At 33.3% G+C, this 16,327-nt stretch overlaps 2 protein-coding genes across 2 annotated transcripts; one reads left to right on the top strand and one right to left on the bottom strand.

Moving 5' to 3' along the window:
- Positions 1 to 536: 536 nt before the first annotated feature.
- Positions 537 to 6,436, top strand: LOC129002746 (15-hydroxyprostaglandin dehydrogenase [NAD(+)]-like). Its single transcript, XM_054430776.1, has 6 exons — positions 537 to 670; positions 1,715 to 1,838; positions 2,431 to 2,537; positions 3,655 to 3,828; positions 4,594 to 4,751; positions 5,037 to 6,436. Exons 1-6 carry the CDS (start codon positions 578 to 580, stop codon positions 5,152 to 5,154), a joined length of 774 nt encoding a protein of 257 aa, XP_054286751.1. The 5' UTR covers positions 537 to 577; the 3' UTR covers positions 5,155 to 6,436.
- Positions 6,437 to 9,607: 3,171 nt separating this feature from the next.
- Positions 9,608 to 15,345, bottom strand: LOC129003026 (leukocyte receptor cluster member 1). Its single transcript, XM_054431225.1, has 3 exons — positions 15,207 to 15,345; positions 11,735 to 11,834; positions 9,608 to 10,567 (listed from the first exon to the last, which is right to left on the bottom strand). Exons 1-3 carry the CDS (start codon positions 15,227 to 15,229, stop codon positions 9,674 to 9,676), a joined length of 1,017 nt encoding a protein of 338 aa, XP_054287200.1. The 5' UTR covers positions 15,230 to 15,345; the 3' UTR covers positions 9,608 to 9,673.
- Positions 15,346 to 16,327: the final 982 nt, after the last annotated feature.

Genomic DNA, 16,327 nt, shown 5'->3' with positions numbered 1-16,327 from the left:
AGACCCTATTTTATTAGACCTACAAAATCGGCTCTTATCAAATAAATGTAGAGTCTAAAATATCGGAGTTCAAAGTGCAAATGATATAGGTACTATAAGTAATTGTAAAAAGTATTGTTTCTTAGTATAAGTGGATTCGTAAATGAGATACAAAAACAGAATTCCTTTTTGTTAAACCCATTAGGATCATGATATTATTTGCGAACGTTCATTAGATTGGTGTTTTTTTTTAGTTCACGTTTAAGTTACTTGTATTATTGAGACTACGATGTTTTAATGAGTTTCCCAAATAAAAAATATTTTAGTGCTAAATTTGTTTACTATTTTTCTTGAATAAAATTAAACAAAAAATTACACATTACTAGGCTTGGCCACAATTGATTCCCTAGCCATAATTACTAAAAAATACTACATGACGCAAATGAGAGAAAGCTGACATTTGTCATTGTAGGGGACCACATTTTCCCAAAGCAGGGAAAACCTCCCTTACGTAGCCAACCCTGGACGCCTGCGCATCGATCAGTCGGGGAGTGGCGACGGGGTTGATGAAGAAAGCATTTGTTGCTCTTCTTGAAGGATGGATTTGAAAGGGAAAGTTGCTTTGATAACAGGAGCTGCGGCCGGAATAGGAAGAGCTTACTGCGAGGAACTTCTCAGGCATGGAGCTAAGGTAAACTTATATACGAGACTGTACTAGGGGTTTTTATAACTTCGTATGGAGGCCTACAACAAGGTAGGCGCGTTCATTTACCCCAATCGATCAAGCTTTCCATGACTGAATTTAACCTATAATATTTACAGCTAAATAGGGCCTAGTAGACCTTTGAGCATGAGCATTCGGTATCTACGGATTTTGTGTTTATTTGAAGTAACGTTTTGGTTTGTATTGCGGGCTTTTAGGTTACCGGGTTAAAATCAATAGGCCTGTGGAGTGAGTCAGGGGTTTGTTTGTTAGGTGCATATCTTGTGTTTTACTACAAAATATATTCGTAAACAGTAAACACTTTGAATGCTTATTTTATTACAGAAAAATTACATAAATTTTCTAGTTAGTATTGTATCCCCATCTCATGATGTTATGTACGATATTATAAAATTAGAAAGTATTGATATTTTATATTCCATCAGTTAGTCTATCACGGGAAAACTACAAGAATAATTAATTGAGCTGAAATGTTGTAGGAATTGAACCAATATAACAGATATGGACTAGTACAAATTTTTAACGAGGGCTCCATTGGGCTCCACCCCACTGGCCTCTGAAGTTCCAAATGTTATTAATATGAAACCGACCTGTTTTGTTGTCGTTTTTCAGGAGAAGGCCGTGTAAAATGCCTTCTGGGCCGTGACAGACAGACAAACAGAAATTGAGATAAGACTTTTTTCGGCTCCCTTAATGTATAAAATGTAAAAATAACAAAAATATATACAGACAAAAAGCTAATTTCATATATGTATAGATATCATTTAAATAAAATAGCTGTTAGGTTTTATCATATCAAAACTGGAAACTAAAATAATTATAGAATGTCATATTTAAGAGGTTAAAAATACAATAATGACAATTATAAACCATATATGGGTACTGGTACAGTAACTGTACATCAATGACTTTATATTTTCATATAAAACTCCTATGTAGCCTAATCACTTTTATAAATAGCTAAATAAAAAATTAATTACTGTACCTATTCATTTCTTCATCAATTTCCAGGTTTCAATATGTGATCTGAATGCTGAGGTTGGGGAGAAGTTGGCAGATCAATTGTGTACAAAGTATGGACATGGAAAAGCACTCTTTTGTCAATGTGATGTCACAGACTATCCTCAATTCGAAGGTAGGAATCTTCCCTCTTAATTTTAGGTGTAATAGCAAATTTAACATTACAGAATCATGTACTATAGTTCGGCCGCTTAGAAAGCGACCTCCTCCAGCATTGGTTTAGCATTAGCGCGCAGGTCGTTTTCTAAGCGGCCGAACTATACCTGCATTATTAGCTTAAACCACATGACGTTAATAATAAAGTGACACTGGGCTTCCCACTGATAAAAAACTAAAGAAAATATTTAAAACTAAAATATTTTAATGTATTAAAATTGTTCTTTTTACTTCGTATGTATCTAAATGTAAATTTCTTTTCATAATAGAACCAGAGCAGTGGTTTGCATGTGACATGCTATGGGTCCGAGAGATATTTTCTCCCTCTCCCTCCATCCTTTTTTTCCTCTTCCTTATGCCCCCAACAAACCTGAAACCTCTTGCTGGAACTATTAGAATAAAACCCTTGCAAACAACTGAAAATACGCTTAGTAAAATTGTATTTTTAACAGGCTTACATTTATTATATTAAGAAAATTTAATGATATCAAATTGATGAGTTATCAGCGTTTTTTGAGGAATTTCACTGATACTTTTGTGCATTTTCTTAGAATCCTTCCAGAAGACCATATCAGCTTTCGGAGGCCTTGATATCGTTATAAACAACGCTGGCATTTTCAACGACAGATTCTGGGAACTAGAAGTGGATGTTAATTTAGTGAGTTTTGATGCACAGAAGTTTATTTTGTAGTTTTGATAAGTATTTATAAGTTTTCTTTTAACTTGGCAGATGGTCAATGGATAACAAAATCAGATATTCTTCAATTAGAAACTGTACCATTTAGGGTTGTGGTTATGAAGAATATTATGAATAAGAGATGGTTTTTGACTTTTGTCTGTGCGTTTGTCCTCGCCCCTCGGTAAACACCAAAAAGTACTGATTGCCAAAATTTTACAAAATGTAGATAATGAATCTGGTTTTGTACATGGCCGGCCTCGTGTGTTGTAAATGTTGTAAAGTAAATGTTTCTTCCTGTGTGTACTATTTGTAAAGTATTTTACCTAACCCGCCATGTTAAACTTCCCTATCCCAAGCGTGATGTATATAACTTCGTTACTTCTCGAGTGATGTAAAGTTGAAAAAAACTCACTCGGTGATGTAATGAAACCCATTTAAATAACATTGAGTGCTTAACTTAAAAAATATACCTCTATGGAGCCAACAACGTTCAACGCTAGAAATCAGCTGTGCGCTTGAATTTTATTGTTATGTTTTGAAGAATTTTCCTAACCTAGCTTTTGTTTGTAAATGAACGTTACTGTTAGAAGATGAGTGAAACGGATGATGAAAAATATTGTTCGTAACCTCCTGTATATTGTCGGGTCAGGTAAAATCTTGTACGTTACACGTTACGCAAGAGCGTGTTTACATCACTTCAGTAAATTATGCAACTCGCTTCCGCTCGTTTCACAACATTCACCTGCGTGATGTAAAAACGCTCTTACTACACTTGTAAGGTAAATAGCTATTAAAATTTGACAAAGGCAAGTGCTGAGTAATTTATGTTTGACAAGAAGAAAAGTATTTGAAAATGGGGTTGAAACCTCAAAACAAGTCAGTAACCTTATTTATGATATGAACGATGTTATGGTGATAGATTTATAACATCGTTAATCATCCGACACAGTTAGAGAGCTCTGATGATGACCAGTTTTTGTCTATGGTGACTGGTATGATGATTTAAGGGTCTCAAAGCAAGTTTACAAATTTCAACCATTGACTTTATCAATTTGGATTTTATTACAATGCACACTTATTTATTTTGACCGTACAGAATGGTGTGATACGAGGGACATTGCTGGCGTTGCGGTTCCTTGGCAAGGACCGCGGAGGTCGAGGAGGGACTGTTATCACCACAGCGTCCACACTTGGCCTCCAACCTTGCGCTTGTGTGCCAATCTACACGGCCACCAAACACGCCATCATAGGCTTCACTCGCTCTCTTGGTGTAAGTCACCTGTGTTATTTTGAGTTCTATTGTAATTTGTTAACGAAATGTTTCCAATCAATAAATCAGTTAAAATGGTAGTCAGGTTTGAAGCACTGATAATATGCTTGATGATAAAGTTTTAACCACATTATTCATTAGTTAGTAGAGAGGTAAAAACACCTAAGTGCAAGTTTTAGACTGAACATGAATGGTAGGGTGAGGGCATAATGGAGGAAGATGATTTTTGTAGCTATGTTGGACCAGCTATTTCCTAATTCAATGCCCCTCTTCTACCATCTGCAATCTTCCCTCCTCTATTCTCCACATTGCACTTGCCTTTCTTCTTCATGTCGCTCTTTTATCATCTATTCTCCACATTGCTTTTCCCTCTCTTCTTCACATTGCTATTCCCTCATCTATTTGTCCTCTTCTAGATATCCTTCTCACACATCTTTTTTCTTTGACATTCTCTCTTCTAGCATTCTTAGTGAATTTGTTTACTATCTTAATTCCGCCTTCTTCTTCTACGTTAATAATATACTCCCCCTCTTGTTGTCTTTAACTACTCCTCTTCATCCCTAACAAAATATTATTACACTTTCATTTACTGTAAATAAACCTCTAAATATAACGCCATTTTGTATCTAGCTCCATTCTCTTTTAGGTAGGTATGTTCCATTATTCCATTCCTTAAGTAACTAATTTTACTTATAAAATAAATTTACTCATTGTTTATTTTGTGTAAAGTTATATGAGAACATTGCATGGGTATAATTTCCACAGGACCCTTTCCACATGAGTCTGTCGGGTGTAAGGATGATGGCTCTATGTCCTGGAGCCACTCGGACAGAATCCAATGCAGATGAAATTAAGAAAGGTCTCCTCTTCCCCGACTACGAAGCCGCTTATCATCGAGACTACGACAACAGGGTTCATCAACCGTAAGTAGTTGCGTTGTGCGTTGCTTGGAAATTAAGTTTATATGATAAAATGATTGTTAGAATTGCATCGATTCTAGACCCAGTTTGTTTTTTCATTGGACTATCTATTATCAGTACTGTTATAACAAGATCATGTATGGTAATTACAAAACACAACTAAAAAAACTAAGATCAACAATGTTTTTTAAAAGTTAGCTTGGATTGTTAATCTTTTTGACCTACCAGGTTGTCAGTGTTTTCAGCAGTTCAAAATCATCGACTTCTAAAGTTGTCTTTTGTTTTCAGGGTAGAAGCTGTTGCCAAGGCACTCATTCACATCCTACAAAAGGGCACAAGTGGGTCTGTCTGGGTCGTAGAAAACCAACAAACACCCCGGGAGGTAAAACTACCTGCCTCCATCTAAACTGTTCAACCAACTTGTACAAATTTTTATACAGTTTTTATTATCCAGTTCTTGTAATTTCTTGTCTGGTTGGTGAAAAAACCCGCAGAAAGGTCCTTTAACTTCAACCATCGATTTCGGAAATTAAATTAGACATCCCATCTACATGGATTAACTGAAGCCAATTTTTACTTATAAGATAGTTCAATAAGGACCTCACAGAGTTTGCTATAGTAAAAATGGTATTTTCTCTTTAAGTTTTCCATATTTTAAACATTTATTTGACATAAAAATTGCTATGAACTACAGTAATTTGTCATTTCAGATTAGCTTTTAATGTGTAAAGATTGAAACTACAGTAGGCTCCCAATCTAGCTACCTTTCAATCTGAAGGCGTTGTTGCAGTCTGGTATAAATAAAACAATAGTTTTGGCAACACACCATTTATTAATATTTACTACACACTATGTATTAATGTCCATTTTAAATTGACTCCCTTTCAGAGACCTTGTCAAAATAAATTGAAATACTAATAAATTGGTTTAAAACACGATTTTATGGAATCCAATTGCTGCTAAAGGCAACTTTTTTTTTCTCGTGTCTACCCAAGTGGCAATTTTAATATTGAAGTCTAAATTAGTTAAAACGCTTTCAAGGAAAAGCGGTTCAGACCCATTAAAGTTTTGTGGATGTGCCGAGAATTGAATTTTGACTTTAGTGGAGAAAATTATACTGTACTACTGGCCTGAAGACGACTTGTCAAAACTCGTAACCTACAAGATCGAAGAAGTCTTCTTGAGGTAAACTAGTTGCCTTAACAGTTGGATCACATGAAGGCAGACCAACTTAAATTACACAACTCGAGACAGTTTAATTTAATTTGCAATTTAAAGACTATTTGTTACCCTAAAAAATTCTACCAACCAGACAAGAAACAGAAATACCTCTTGGCTTTTGCATTTAGTATCCAAGCTATACCAAGTGGACAAATGTTTGTATTATTTTTCTACGTTTTTTACCTTTTTGAACGATAGATAAGACGTGTTGGGAAAACTTATACAAACACGTTATACTGTGTTCTTACATTGAACCTTAATTTGAATTTTACATGCTTATACATTTTAATTAATTCATATTTGATGTGGTAATTAAATAAAGTAATCTTGCATGCATAACGGATCTTCGTACAGTTTTAAGGAAACAATGGTTTATTTCCAGAAATTTCAAATTGTATATATGTATAGTTTATGTCACTCAGGTTTATTATGAGTACATTTATGAGATGAAGAGAAAACAATAATAAAATTTATAGTATCATAATTCTAATTAACAACATCGGTTATATTATATATAAAATACCCCCGCCGCAGCAAACCTGCAGACTAAGCGAATTTCCATTTCCCTGAATGGATTTACACTAAAATGTCTCCTTAAAATTATCACATTTATTCCCTATTTAAATAGAATCAGTTTAAAACATACTTAGGTTTGCTGCAACAGGGAGGGTAAAAGTGTTTTTTATGTAAAATGTTAATAGTTAGTAAGAAATAAAAACATTTTCCAAATTTGGGCAAAATATGTTTATAAACAAGCAAACTACAACAGTTTACTTATTCTCCATAAGAATAACATGGGAATTTTAAATTTACAATTTTTTGGAATTTTCTCCGTAACCATTAGGCGCATTATAACGCTTCAATATACTAAATTATTTGTTTTTTTAAGCTCTACAAAATAGTTTCAAAAGAAATTGCAAAATTTTATGTTTTTTGGGTCAAAAATGGGAAAAACCCATTTTTACCCCATAACAGCCCCCATAAACCCCCGTTCCCATGGTCCGATCATGCTGGTTCGCGAACTCGTTCGAATAAACGTAGGTTTACACGTTTGTACCAAATTTCATCAAAATCGGATCATTTTTGCTCGAGTTATCGCGCTAACGGACACATATATATATATATATATAAATATATATATATATATATATATAAATATATATATATATATGAATTTAAACGGATGGTGTTTTTGACCTCTAGGGACCTCAAAACGAAAAAAAAAATCGGTCCCGGGTCCAGGTCTTACCGTGAGTACTACGGTAATAGCTTATTCCCTATATGGGAAATTCGCTAATAAAACAAAAAAGTTTTTAAATACTCAAAACATTTTTAGGAATCAATTAACCATTGATAAATTTGCTTTTTGACAGACTAACAACAAAAAAAGTAAATAATAAGAGGTTTACTTACCAAAGTTACCTTAGGGATTTTTATGTTGAGGTACGTAAACCACTAATTTCTGTAATGAAAAATTCCGAGGCAGTAGTGACAAATAAATATATATATGTTGAAAATTGAGTACTGCACATACTTTCTTCCATACAAGAAATTAAATATGCTATATTAAACTTTCTATTTTAGAAAACAACGCCAGAACATCAATAGCCTTGCTTTGATACTATCAGTCCTGCAATTTCCATCCAATAACACTTTAGGTGCTAGGGTTCCTGCTCATTAGTCATTATTTATTCTAAACCATGTAAATGTAATATTCTTTGTCCATTTAGATGTGTTTATGTAAAAGAAATAATACTTAGTGTTACACTTTTATACTGATTAAAAAAGTGTATTAGAACCTTTAGTTGATAGTTGTGAATACTTTTACATTAATAAAAATAAAATACTATGTTAACAGAGTTTAATCGTTGTTAAAATTAAGTAAAACTTAATTTTACGCACATTATTAATTTATCATAGTTTATTAACTGTTTGAGTATTAACTTTGACTAAATTAGCACAAATACATTTAGTTTGAATGTAGTAAAACCCTGTTTAGTTGTCGTTTGATGTACCATTAGTTAAATTTAATTATTTTTTCAATAATGTACTCTTTATTTTTATTGATCGTACAAAAACAAATTTAAATATAACTATAGGAATTGCTGTGCTAAGCCATAGCAAAACATTTGGTTTTATGATTTCTCATTAATTTATTTTGCAACCTTTAAATATCCTCAAATAGAATAGCAACTATTAACTTTATACATTGTAGATGAATTGTTCTTTGGTCAATATCAAGAAATATTGACTTTGCCGACTCTGTGAGTAAACAACTAATTTGGGTCCAAAAATATGTAGACAATAGAAAAGATTTATTATTGATAAGAATTAACAACTCTTTCATTTATACGAGTTGAGTTCATACAAAATTACCAGCTAAAAAATACTTTGTCAGAGACAAAGCTAAAAACTGTTATGTCTGAGTAAATAGGTCCATCTGTGAAATTAGACTAAGTATCACATAATCAAGGATCGCATCTTGATGATTCTGATTGTCCTGTTTTCATAGTATGTGGGAGTAGAGCAGGGCCTCATTGGCTTTTTAGTTTAAGGTTCGCAATGGATTTTTTAAAATTGATTTTAAAGCGAAATGATGCTAAGACAGTCAAGGTTGCTTTAATAAATAAGCAAGGGTGACAAAAATTCCCTCACAAGTAAGGGTAGAAGAGGGCGCAGGTATCTTTTGGGCAACGCATTTTAAGCAAATTGCGGGCTTGGTACTAGGACTAGGTGATATTGTACTAAAGGTTATTTAAGAACTCAAACTAACTTTAAGGACGAGCTGAAGAAGCCAGGCAAGATACATAGCTTGCTCTATGAATTTCTGCATTACGCTCGTCACACACTGTGTACGGTCCGGTGAAATCGGATCAGGCATGCCAGAAATAAATTTTGTTAAAACTAACTAGTTCTTGATTAAACACTTCTTCAACTGACAGTGTATCCGCTGTCCTCGCCTGGACTGCTAGCCTAGACTGGAACGTCTGATGCAGTGTGTGGAAATTTGCCGGATCCGGCAAAAAACACGGGATCAGAATAAACCAGACCGGAGGCAGTGTGTGACAAGCCTTATGATTTTATTTTCAGATCTTTAAGTTTAAGATCATAGATTTTCTTCCTAAGAGCTGTAATGTTCTTGCTATTATTATTTCCAGTTAAGGCCTCCCTGTTAAGTGTGATTTCGGCTTCCTCAACTAAACCAAAGGAACATTCACAGAGTCCAAAGTCAATAAATTATCATAATTTTATTGTTTTAACAATGCAAGTTAAAAGAGTGCTTTTTAGATGCACAAGGGAAATAGTTTGTAAAGTGTTATAACTTTAGATATATGTTCCTTAACTTTGGTTGTATCAAATACTCCATGTAGCTTTAAGGATGCATTTATTTATAGCAAATGCTTGTTGTGACAGCTTTAATTATGTTAATGCAGTGTTTTACCTTTACTTCTAAGAGACCAAAATGTTTTAATGTGATATTACAAAATAATAATAAACCTGTTTTATTACCATCAATGAGTTTAATTTGGATCCTTGTTCTATTAATGTTGTTAGAATAAATTAAAATAAAACTAAGAATAACCCTTATAAAACCTTTGATGTAAGTCAACAATTAAGAGAAAAACACTACATGACGTTTTAAATTAATTTAATTGTATTTACAGAATATACACTTTTTTTACATCAAAACCAAACAATCATTGTTACCTCCTATAAGTTCTTTCTTGCTCAAAATTTTGTTTAGCCAAATGTGGATTGAACTGAGAACTGTATTTCTGTTGTATAACAGGTTCAGGTGGTTTATCTTCAGGTAGAGATTCGCCTCTCAACTTTGCCAAAACCCTTTCAGCTCTAAGTTTTTCTTGTTGCTCTCTCTGAATTCGTTTAGCTCTTAGCTCTTCCAAGTTAGATTTTGGTTGTTGTGGCAATTCTTCATTGTTACTACTGTCACTTTCATGGTCGGATGAATGTTTGTTATGTTTTTTCTTACGGTGTGCTTTCTCTTTTGATTTGGAACGTTTATGCTTTTTAGATTTTTTTCTTTTGTGTTTATTCCTTTTACTTTCACTGTCCTCATCTTCCCTTTTTCTTTTCAACTTATTAGATGATTGTATTTCAGTTTTAAGCGGTGAGGTGTATTTATTTTTTAGGGTAACTTCTTTTTGTGCTATTTCTTTTTTTGGTCCTGAAGACATCCCAAGATACCTTCTGAAACTATTCAAAGGATCGATGAGTTGTTTGGATTTTACATGCATTTCTTTATCTACCAGTTTCTTCTTCTCTGCTTCTGGTAAAAGTCTGTCAGGGGTTTTGTTCCACCATGAAATATTTCCTGTAGCTTCTACTGTATCTTGGCCTAAATATGTCAAGTAACCTATCTGTTTTTCATACTTTTCCTTCTCTTCTTTTTTCTCATTTTCATATTCTTTATTTGTTCCAGTGAAAGCTATAAGGCCGTCTTCAATTTCTTGGAAGAAGTTTATATGTCCGCCTTTGCTGCTTGTTTCACTTGACTGACTGGTTTCAGGTTTAGTGTCTCGGCCATCGTAAACTGCACGAGCCTTTGCTCTCAATAAATTAGTTCGTGCCTCTTGCTCCTACAATGAAAATTACATACAAAAATTTTCAAGGTACTTTTTTATATCGTTTTTACCTATTTAAAATTGAATAACTCTTTGATAAGTGTTTTACATGTTGACACTACCTATTGTATTGCTATGATTAAATTATGCAACATACCTAGAAAAATAAGAAAACTAGCAAAGTTATATTTTATGAATGTTTTCTTATCATATTAAGTTTAAATAAACGGTATCAGCAATCTGACACATACTTACTCCCATTAGCTTGTCAACAACCTTTATCAGGGTAGGAATATGTCAGCCTTAGTCACTAACAAGACTACAAGATCGCGCCACTCATCCTAGACTCATCTCGATTCATACTTGGTTTAAAATACCTACGGTACTTTGTATGGTCGAAATTTCATTGAAAAGTAAAGTAAAGTATTAAAAGTAGGTGGTGGGAGTTTACCTAAATAAAAAAAAATGATCTAAAACAAACTAAAGAAAATCATTACCCGTAATTATTTTAATACTAAGTTGCAATTTTGGACCTGGAGGGAGAATCAAAAATTAAATAGTTAAGATTAATTCTTTAAAAGCTCAACGCTTGTCTAGTGATCAGAGAATTGCCAGTTCGATCCTGAGAAGTCATAATCTTTTTGATGGTTCAAAACTACTTGACCCAGCTGTCCTTGATCATTGGGATTTTAATGGGGCTTCTGGCTAAAGAACCAGCATATTTTAGTCAGTAACATCATTTCATTCATTCAACTGTTTATCCTTCTCTTAAAGTATTCAACTTGGCGTGTTTTGGTTGTATGCTATAATCTACTCTAATCTGATCAAGAAAATTTTGGATTTCTCAGAAGCCAACCAAAAATGTAAGAAATAGCCTAAATTCTTTACCGAAATTTAACAGACACTTCTTTTCTAAGCTGGAGAATCCAAAATCTAAATGTATAATCTAACTTTCACTCAAAGCAAAGAAAATAATAAACACCTTCAGCTCTTCCGAACACAACGTGGAAAAAATTACAAGATAAAAAAAATAAGTAAAATTCTCAAATTATGATGTAAGAGTGAGGTTGGTATAAGTGAATATACTATAAATCTACTGGGAACTGGTATAATTCATCTATATTTATAATACAGTAGCCTATCTAATTTAAGTACAATATTTAAGGCTATGAAAAGACTTACTGCAAGCTTAGCTCGTTGCTCACGAGCCTTTTCTTCCTCAGCAGCCTTTGCCTCGTCCCTGCGAACTCTTGCTATGTTCTCTTTGGTTCTGACGTGCCATCTAAAGAAGAAAAATCCAATAACATTGTGACTTATAGTTTAACTGCAAGCCACATAAATTAATCGTTGTTAAGTACAAGTCTGATTAGATGTTGTGCTATGCAGTTTACTTCCTCTTATCCAGACACCTTTTAACTGGACTACATTTGGCAGAAGTGACATTTCTTTAACCTGGCAATTGTTATCAGAACACCAGTTTAACCGACTGGATCGGCAGGAAGTGGACGGTACTGAAACAACTTTTCTTGCAGGAATGGTTTAAGACCAGTGATCATATGTCTAAACACAATGCTCTCCCAAATTTAGGTAAGCTAGAAAATTTCGGTTACTTTTCAAGTGATTCTCGTGGCGAGCACAAGTATCGTTAGTAACGTTCACACAGTGCATACTCTATGCAGTTGTTGTGAACGTTTGTTCTTAACATTTAAGTACAGTATAATACTGTGTATGGGCCACTGCTGTATGCATTTACTTTTCTGTAGTTGTGATTCTCCATAGGGTGTATTTAGTTTCCCACCACATTCATAATGAATTACCAAATCATTATTTTTGGCTTAACTTATATAAAAGGCAAGAAAAATTTGTAATATAATTTTGGGGACGTCGGTTTAAAAGAAAAAAAAAACATAATTCAGACAGGTCTCGGTTCTGAGGAGTTAAGATAACAGGGAGTTACTTTAAAGATATTAGGACATTCTATAAATAACTTTATGTCATATTTTTAATGACATTGCCGTGTAATTAATAAGTTAAATAAATAAAAAGCCTACATATAAGTAAGTTATATGGATTAGGTGACTGGAAGCTGAGAGCCCCACATGAGCTTTTGTCTACACTAGTCTCTTATTAGAAGAATTGAGTGTTGAGTTATTCATAATGCTCCACTGATGGTAAAAATGCTGCTGGTCCAATACAGAGAATATTTTATTTTTTGAGCGGAGCGAGCGAAGCTCTTATACTACACTCCTGCTTTTGTTTTACAAATACTCCTCCTGAACGGCTGAAGCGATCTTCACGAAATTTAACACAGTCATAGTACCCAACCATGGGAAGGTATAAATCTGAAATGGTACAAATCGGACCATAGGAATTTTCCCTACATGAATGCAAACTTTTAGAAATTTAACATGGGCCTTATGGGTTAATTGGTTGCCATGACATTATTTGCGAGTCAACACTAAAAAGTAAACAAGAGCCTCGACATATGTTAGTCAACAAATCTACCACATTATAAATACAGTACAAAAGAAAAATATGTGATGAATACTAAAGAGTATATTAGTTAATTGCATGTAATACGAATTGATTAACAATCAGTTCTATATTGAGTGATTAAAATCATGACGTTTATATTTAATTGTATAATCGTTATGTTCTTTTTAACAAGTTAAGTTGGAAAAATATATAGGTTTCAGCTACTAGAAAAAATAAGGTTTCAAGTTAAGCAAACTGCTTATTTTGATGTTATTATAAAAGTAATGAAACGTACCAGTAAACCAATTCCTAAAGTTTTCACTTATTCTTTTTAGTCTACATTATAGTCGTATTGATAAATTTTACTGCACCAAAGGGAAAATTTGAAAGTGGTTACAATACGGTATATTTCTTACTTGTAACTGCTAAAATAAAACTAGACCTAAGTTATATGTCTATACTTAAAAACGAATTGATAATTTTAAAAATCGATTAGCCTATCTCAATTATTTGCTGTTAGGAAATGATTACCACAAAAAGTTAATGTATTTATAAAAAATGCATTCTTATCACAAAATTAAGTTATAAATGTCTAAAAAAAACTGATCAGTGAAGTTAAGAGAAAATCATATTATAACAAAATCAGAAGCAAAATTTTAAGGCCGCCGAGGAGATTCGAACTTGCGATCTCAAATAATAATCGTTATTGCCTTTTAATAATGCAGGTATCGCATAGGTTTACCATGATTCATTTGCAGGATATAGAAATTATTGAGCAGAGCGTAGCAAAGCTCTTATATCATTGACTTTAACTTCTCTTATCATACACTCCTGCTTTTGATTAATAGCATTGAGCATAATTTACTACAAAATGAATAACCATAAGGTTTGCCAGAATTAGGCGAATGCACCATATTGCGTTTGGATTCTGTAAATAACTTTTTCAGTATTTTATGTGAGCAAGACGTGCCATTAATGTAGACTTTGAATATGCACTGCAATTCCTATTTGCAGTCTACAAATAGGAATTCCATTAAGGTGAACCAAATATAACACTCATGCATATGTAATCTTTGCTCATAGTTTCGATACTGCAATTAGACAATTCTTTGACATGAACCCGACGTATCATTTGACTTTGAATACTGCACATAGACATCCCATATAAGTAAAGCAGAAGTAGGCCTAAGCCAACCATTGACTTCGGATACTGCAATTCGGCATTTTATCTAAATGAACGAAATAAATGGACAATTGATTTAGGATACTGCAAGTAGATTATTCATTTACATGCACCATTGAGTTTGGATACTACAAGTAAACAATCCGTCTACGTGAACCGGACGTACCATTGACTTTAGAATCTGTAAATAGGCATTACATTTATGCGAACCAAATATATCATTGACATTGAATTAATATGCTGGCTCCGCTCAATATTGCAAGCAGACAACTGCATTGTACACCTAGTTATTTTTGGCATTTTAAAATTACAAAACTGACACTCATGTTTTCTTTTATAAAAGGTTTTGTTTGGATTACCCAACATCCTACTTAATATTTATCTGAGTTGTACCAATTATTTATCTTGTTGTGTGGATATTTTTGTAAGGTAAGTTAACTTATCTGTCAAATTAATATCTTGTCGATTTCCCTACAAAATTGACTTATACGAGTATCAATTGTAACAATCGATTCAACCAATTAAGTTTGTTTATTTAAATAGACTATCTAAAATATGCCAAGGTTTGTTTAGCGTTGCAGCTTGTTGTACGGCAATTCAGTTATAAATGCAAAGGCAGGAAAATAATTAGCTGATCCGAGGATTAGGTTACCTTAGTCAACAATTCTGAGCTTCATTCGATTGTTTACTTCGATATATCGTTTGGTTAGTTAGCTTAGGTTAACCTTACCTAACTAACCAAACGATATATCAAATAATCGACATATCAATCGATATTTTCATTCCGTTGTTTGTTCCAACTGATATGGAAGTGTAACACTCTTTAAATATAAGAGAGTATTCTTATCTTGTTATCACAGTATTCTTTAACTGGACTTTATAATATGTACCTAGGATATATAGTATACTTATACCGTTGACTGTAAATCCTTAAGGACTTACATCTTAAGGATTTACAGTCAGCTTTTACTCTACAATGTTTAATATATATTTTACCTTTTCTTCGGTAGAATGTTCATGGTACTAGGTGACAATCAACTGAAAAAATCACTCTCTCGTTCAATTTAACTTGAATAATTAATGTATTTATCACCATCATTAAAAATAAAAATAGTATTAGAGGTTATGTTTAGGCAGTCTGTTTCTCCCCAGTTCCCACACTGACATTATGATTTTTGGGTTAATTGGTACCTTTCAGTTCAGTCAGTCCAGTCCTTTCAGTTTGTAAGTCCTCAAGTCTTTTTATTATTATTATCATTATCAATCGATCTAGTAACAGAGGGTTAGGGTTCACTTACTCTACGAATCATTGACACAATGAGCCTCCAAATATGTAATTCTTAAAACACATGGCTCACTTACTCTACAAATCATAGTCTATACGAGCTTCGTAAATAATATTGAAGGTTCACTTGCACTACAGGCTCGTATACTATACGAGCCAATCAAAAATATCAAATAAATGAAGAGGGTTCACTTACTCTACAGATCATAGTGCCTATGAGCCAAGCGTATGAATTCTTGAATAATTCAGGAATAAGCTCGTATAGTATACGAGCCAAAATACTGAATTTAAATAAATTTCAGGAGTAGGCTCGTATACTATACGAGCCTATTTCATGATAACTATTACACAAATAGAAGACGGCTCACTTACTCTACAGTTCATTGGCACAATGATCTGTAGAGTAAGTGAACCCTCTACAAATATTAGAAGGCTCACTTACTCTACGGTTCATTTAGCTACTCGTCGCGCGGTTTGCAGCGCATCGTTGCAGGCGTGTATGGTAAACCAATACCGCAGTTCTGCCGTTCTGCCTTACTTCTGCCGTTTACTAGTCTTGCAGCGTGAAAGGGAGCTTGTTATGTTAATGCATTGTTGAATTTTTAACTTGTGTACTCGTTGCTAGAAATCAAGCAATTATCAAGTACCGGTATTACGGGAGCTATTTTAAGAGTTATTACAGACTTAATTTTCAATAAATTAAAAAGACTCACGTAAAAGCTTATGCAACTAATGTAATTACTTACTGTGTTATGAACATTTGTATATAATTAAAGCTGTAAATATTTTAAAATTGTTTAGAAGATTGCCTTTTTAGTGTTTTCTACAAACG

Source organism: Macrosteles quadrilineatus, unplaced genomic scaffold, assembly GCF_028750875.1.
Source record: "Macrosteles quadrilineatus isolate MER2022 unplaced genomic scaffold, UCM_ALF_1.0 Scaffold_9__3_contigs__length_116548681, whole genome shotgun sequence".
Taxonomy (NCBI): domain Eukaryota; kingdom Metazoa; phylum Arthropoda; class Insecta; order Hemiptera; family Cicadellidae; genus Macrosteles; species Macrosteles quadrilineatus.
Note: the sequence above shows the minus strand (reverse complement) of the source record. Positions and strands in the feature narration are given on the sequence as shown.